General features: G+C 41.4%; 1 protein-coding gene across 1 annotated transcript; it reads right to left on the reverse strand.

The window, feature by feature from the left end:
* Window positions 1-1,285: 1,285 nt before the first annotated feature.
* On the reverse strand, window positions 1,286-5,605 carry LOC125868675 (uncharacterized). Its single transcript, XM_049549273.1, has 5 exons — window positions 5,522-5,605; window positions 5,398-5,463; window positions 4,790-5,086; window positions 3,497-3,796; window positions 1,286-1,495 (listed from the first exon to the last, which is right to left on the reverse strand). Exons 1-5 carry the CDS (start codon window positions 5,603-5,605, stop codon window positions 1,286-1,288), a joined length of 957 nt encoding a protein of 318 aa, XP_049405230.1.
* Between the last annotated feature and the right edge of the window lie 997 nt (window positions 5,606-6,602).

Here is a 6,602-nt window from a genome sequence, read left to right on the forward strand (position 1 = left end):
ACTACAACCCCACTACACAACTTAGTGAAAACTAGAACATTTAAATATACGAAAGGAAGTTTAAATGTATAAACAAATATAAAGTTCCCATAAACTCCGAATTTTCATAGACTTTATCTCCTTGGTCCTTAGCTTCTGGACATCACGATCAAGAATTGAAACTGGTTCCTCCTCATATTGAAGGTCTTTGTCTAACAGAGCTGAATCCCACTTTATGATGTAATCTCTGTCACCATGATACTTCTTCAACATGGACACATGAAACACTGGATGAACTCCAGATAAGCTAGGGGGTAAGGCCAATCTATAAGCCAGTGGCCCTACACAGTCAAGGATCTCAAATGGTCCAATGTATCGAGGGCTAAGTTTGACCTTCTTGCCAAATCACATCACCCTTTTCATGGGTGACAATTTTAGAAGAACTTGCTCACCAGTCTGAAATGTCATGTCCCTTACCTTACGATTCACATACTTTTTATGTCTACTCTGGGCTGCTAGAAGCTTAGCTTGAATGCTTCTTACCTTATCCTGAGCATCTTTCACCAAATCAACCCCCAAATGTTTCACAGCTCCAGCCTCAAACCACCCTATGGGTGATCTACATCCCTTCCCATAAAGTGCCTCGAAAGGTGCTATGTCAATGCTAGAGTGATAAATATTATTATAGGAGAACTCACACAAACGTATGAACCTATCCCAATACCCTCCAAAGTCAATCACGCATTCCCTCAACATGTCCTCTAACACTTGAATAACTCTCACTGACTGCCCGTCCGTTCGTGAATGGAAATTCATTCTAAAAGTGAGTTGAGTGCCTAACTCCTCATGCAATTTTCCCCAAAACTTGGATGTGAACTGCGTACCACGGTCTAAGATGATAGAAAGGGGAAACTCATGCAACCTCACTATCTCTTTCACATAAACCTTAGCCAACTGCTGGCATTATAGTCTACTCTGACTGGAATAAAATGGGTTGACTTAGTCAATCTGTCAACCACTACCCAAATGGAATCAAACTGTCCCAATGTCCTGGGAAGACTAACCACAAAATCCATAGCTATCCCTTCCCACTTCCATTTCGGAATTGGCATTCGCTGAAGAAAATTTGTAGGCATTTGGTACTCATATTTTACCTGCTGACAGTTTTGGCATTTAGCCACAAACTCAGCTATGTCTTTCTTCATGCGAGGCCACCAATAAAGTCATTTCAAGTCTCGGTACATCTTGGTAACACCCGGATGAATGAAATACCGCTAACCATGAGATTTTGTCATCATCTTCTGAATCAAGCCATCAACTCGGGAACACAAATTCTCCCCATAAAACTAAGCACACCTCCCGCATCAAGAACCACATCTTGTGCCTTACCAGACACTGTCTTCTTTTTAAGCTCATTCAAATTCCCATCCTCAAACAGTTTGACCTTGATCTCCTCAATGAACGTGGGTCTAACCTCAATGCTAGCTAACACCCCACATTTTACTGAGATACTCAACTGCAAGAATTTAGACTCCAAGGTTTGAATCTCCTTGGCCAAAGGTCTTGGACACACCCAAGCAAGCTAGACTACCCATACTCATCGCCTTCCATCTTAATGCGTTTGCCACCGCGTTTGCCTTACCCGGATGATACTGGATGGTGACATCATAATCCTTAAGTAACTCCATCCATATTCGATGTCTTAGATTTAGGTCCTTTTGAGTGAATACATGTTGCAGATTATGATGGTCAGTAAACACCTTACACTTGACACAAATAAAGGTAATGTCGCCAGATCTTAAGGGCAAACACTACCACTATCAATTCCAAATCATGCGTCGGGTAGTTCCTCTTATGCATCTTCAACTGCCGCGATGCATAAGTGATTAACGTTTCAAGGATACTTCATCCAATTCTAAGTTTCAACGATCGCTAGTCAGTATAAAACCCAACCAAATGAGTTGGGGTCGAATCCCACAGGGAGTGGTACGTGTTTAAGATTCAATGGTAAAGTGTGAACATGATCAAGTCAGTCATAGGAATAAACATTATCGAATGAAAACATAATTCAAATCAGGAGGTGACACGAATGTCAAATAAGGGGGTTTTGGTTTTAATTATCAACTACAACTACAACAAACAACACGAAATAACAATAATGAGACGGGTTCTTGGGATGTGATTCGATTATAGGCTAATGTAGACAAATGGAAAATTACAACTATTAGGAAATAGCTGTAAATTAGTGAATAAGCTAGACTATAGAGGAGGTAAACTTTCTCTCGAACAATTTACCCCGAATCAAGTTAATTTCTCTCGAACATCAACAAGAATGCAAAATAAGAACAGCCTACGCTTTAGTCCATTCATTCTCTTAAGCTGAATATGTGGAAAAGGGTTTTGGATTCACTCTCTCAAGCTGAACCCATGACAACCCAATACCCACTGACCATCAATCAATAATCTTAGTTTTAAAACCTATCTCTCGAACAAGCCACACAAGGGTTGAATTGCCTTTGCAACTACAATTCTTAAATTGAACCACAATTAATGATTGAAATAACTTCTAAACTGCATTTAAACTAACAATTAGCAATACCCATAAACTAAATCAGCCCATAATCACACCCAAAGATAAAAATCGTTACCAAATTGAGTTTCCATCAATTAGGTAAGATTAATTTCGTCCTTACAATGTTCCAAGTCGAAGAATCTCAAAGACCCACTTCCAATTTCTCAAAAGTGAAAAACTTCAATTCACCAAAGCTTAGGAAAAACTAGAAAAAACTGTAATGAAAAATATGATAATAATTTTATGATTGATAATTGATACTAAACTAAATGTTCAAAAATATATTTATAGTCGCCAAAAATGTTTTGCGAAGAGTCACTCGGCAAAGTAAGTCGGGCTCACCGATCCACGCGGCGATCCGCCCTTTGGTCAACTCCATCGCCCTTCTGCCTTGGCCTTCAGCATCCTCGAGGTCTGTAACTTTGGGCGATCCAACACTGCATCGCAGAACCACTCGACAATCCGCTGACTGCTCCTTTTTCTCACCGACTTGGTTCTTTCCTTCAGGGCTTGGCACACTGGAACTTTAGGCAGTCAAGAAGCCGTTCGGCAACTCGCCAAATGGACTTGGCGATCACCAGACTTACTTTTCTTCATTCTTTCAACTTGCTTCGTTCCTTTTTGCAAATTATTGTCCTTGCTTTGTTCCTCAATCCAAATACCTGGAAATCAAAGATTTTGCATTAGTTATTGGCACACAATAAGCATTTGAGGACACTAAATCTATACAAATAATGCCCTAAATGAGTCCAAATCTCCGATTCATTAATAAGCTATGACATTCTTATCCTGCATAGACACAATACCCAAAGCCGAATATGAGGCATCACAATAAACAATGAAGTCTTTACCTTCCATTGGTAGTGCTAGAATAGGTGTTATGGCCAAGAGAGTCTTGAGCTTTTGAAAGCTCTCTTTACGTTTTTCAGTCTATTCGAAAGGCACCTCATTTTTAGGCAGCCTTGTCAAATGCGTGGCAATAGAAGCAAACTTTTTCACAAACCGACGATAGTAGCTAACGATCCCCATAAAACTCCTAACTTCAGTCACAGAGCTGAGCCAGACCCAATTGCTAACCGTTTCAATCTTTTGGGGATCTACCATTACCACTTTTCTTGAAACTACATGCCCCAAAAAGGCAATTGAATCCAACCAGAACTCACACTTGGAAATGTTGGCATACAACTTTTGTTTTCCAAGGACACCCAAAACAATGCGAAGATAGTCAGCATGCTCTTCCTTACTCTTTGAATACACCAAAATGTCATCAATAAAGACAATAACAAAAGAATCCACAAATGGTTTGAACACCCAATTCATCAAACTCATGAAAGTTGCAGGCGCATTGGTCAATCCAAACGACATCACTAAAAACTCACAGTGCCCATAGCGGGTCCTGAATGCCATTTTGGGTACGTCCTCAGGCCTAATCTTTAACAGATGGTAACCAGACCATAGATCAATCTTAGAGAAAACTGATGCACCCTGCAACTAGTTAAACAAATCATTTATCCTAGGCAACAGATACTTATTTCGAATGGTGACCCTATTCAACTGCTAGTAGTCTATGTACATCCTCATACTACCACCATTTTTTCTTAACAAACAAGACAGGAGCACCCCATGGGGAAGAACTAGGATGAATAAACCCTTTATCAAGAAGCTCATCGATTTGATTCTTAAGCTAGCTCTCTCAGTTCTACCGGATCCATGCGATACAGAGGGATGGAAATAGGGCGAGTGCCTGGTTCCAAGTCAATGCAGAAATTTATATCTTTATCCGGAGGCATACCAGGAAAATCGGTAGGGAACATTTCCATAAATTCAGACACTACATGAATAGACTCAATAGAGGGAGACTCAACTTCAACATCTCGGGATCTCTAAAGTCACAGACTGAGCATTACAATTAAGCACAATATAATAGGGGGACAACTAAGTCATGCCTAAGATTATATCAAAGTCGGTCATATCCAAAATAACCAAATCAACCCAAGTCTGAAAACCCATAAACAAGATGAGACAAGTACGATAGACATGAGTGACTTTGACAGACTCTCCAACTGGGGTAGAAACAAGGATTAGGGCATCAAGTACATCACAAATCATATCAAATCTCAAGGCAAACTAAACTGACACATATGAATAAGTAGAACCCGAATTAAACAAGATAGTAGCCATCCGGTCGCAAACAAGTACATGTGATCACTGCATCAAATGTCTCTGCCTCGGTCTTGCCCGGAAAGGCATAACACTGAGCCCTGTCATCTTGACAGGTGACCTCCTTGCCTGGTTGCACTGCTCTTCTACCTGCATTACTATTTCCCCAGCCTCCACAGCCTTGCTGATTCCCTCCTCGACCACCTTGTGGACACCATCTACCATTATTACCACAGCTCTAGTCTGCTTCTGCGCGGGGTCAACCATGCGCGGGTGGGAATAATCTCTCTTCATATGCCTAGGTTCTCTACATTTATAACAAGTGCGGTCAAAAGACGCCATGCTGCCCGCCGAAGGTGTGGCTCCCTGACTATCCTGAATAAAGTTTTATTGTGGAGTTCCCGAGTAACCAACTATAAAAGCGGACATGGCTGACTGAATTGGTCGGGCTGCAAATGTCAGCCTACCTAAACCTCTAGAGTAGGAACCATGAAAGTTACATGTGCTCTTGGGCTTCTTAGCCAAAGCCTAACCCTGCCCATCACGTTGAACTCCTTTTACTTTCTTCATAAAGTTGGTCACTTCATTAAAACTTTTACCTACAGAGGTCATGTGAACAGACAATACATGTAGCTCAGAGTTTAATCCTTGACAAATAAATGAATCCTCTCCTCCTCAATAGTTACCAATTGTGTAGCATATCTAGAAAAAGCATGGAGCTTAGCCTCATAAGCAGCTACAGACATACCACCCTGCTCCAAAGCCATGAACTTATTCTTTTTGTGATCCCTCAAAATCTGGGGCACATACTTTTCCAGAAACAGAGCATGGAACTGCGTCCAAGTGAGTGGGGGCAAGACTGGCGATCTTCATTCCACATAAGCTCTCCACCATTGCTTAGCCTCACCCTGAAGTTGGAAGGTCACAAACTCTACTCCATGTTGATGGACAATACCTTACTTATGAAGCCTCTCATAACAATCCAAAATAAACTCATAAGTGTCCTCACTCTCAGAACCATAGAACACATCCAACTTCAACTTCAGAAACTTAGTCAAGGCTCCTCCCACCTTGGGAGCAGTAGCAGCAATCGGGGGATTGGTTGGGGTTTGAGTTGCTTGCATCGTGGGGAGGACTTCAGGGTCGACCAATCCCTTCAGAAAATTCATAATCTGCTTAGCTAACATTGGGTCTAAGGGAGGAGTACCTGTAGTGTCGGCCTGTACCTCCTACTCATATTCAATTTCCACATTCTCTTGTACCTCTTCTTGGGGCACAGTAGAGGCCTCTTCCTTGGGAGAGTTTTCAACTAGGGTTCCACTCCTGGCAGGTGCTACCCTTCATCGACCTATATCCCTTCCTCTTCCTCTTCCTCTTCCTCTACCCCTGCCTCGACCTCAACCTCTTGTTGCAGCTTTCTTAGTCAGCTCATTGATGGGGGCTACAGGTCTGACTCCATTGAAACACGTGTTAACCATCTGCAGACAGAAGAATGAAAGATATTAGATACCAATTTGGATCGCCAGATACTAATGGAATCAAGTCATAGCACGAAGGGAGAAAAGACAGAGAGACTTCTTAAAGATATATCCTTTCGAAGAAAAAATACAGACGTCTCCGTACCGTTCCGCAAAACTCTACTAGACTCATTTTGGTACAATGAGATCAACGAATCTAGGGCTCTGATACCAACCTTGTCACGACCCAAACCATCGTGATTGGCACCCACAATAACCCTTCGGTGGGAGAACTATTACTACAACCCAACTACACAACTTAACGAAAACTAGAACATTTAAAGATATGGAAGCAAGTTTAAATGTCTAAAGAAATATAAAGTTTCCATAAACTCCAAAGTTTAATAAACACAACTACCAAAACATTTGCGAAA

The sequence above is a fragment of the Solanum stenotomum genome, chromosome 6 (genome assembly GCF_019186545.1).
Source record: "Solanum stenotomum isolate F172 chromosome 6, ASM1918654v1, whole genome shotgun sequence".
Taxonomy (NCBI): Eukaryota; Viridiplantae; Streptophyta; class Magnoliopsida; order Solanales; family Solanaceae; genus Solanum; species Solanum stenotomum.

Coding starts and splice junctions, on each gene's coding strand:
- LOC125868675 (XM_049549273.1), bottom strand. CDS start 5,605: ATGGTGGAGAGCTTATGTGGAATGAAGATCGCCAGTCTTGCCCCCACT. Junction 3,797..4,789: donor TCAGTGTTATGCCTTTCCGG/GCAAGACCGAGG, acceptor GTGTATTCAAAG/AGTAAGGAAGAGCATGCTGA. Junction 1,496..3,496: donor CAAGGCTGCCTAAAAATGAG/GTGCCTTTCGAA, acceptor AAATTCTTGCAG/TTGAGTATCTCAGTAAAATG.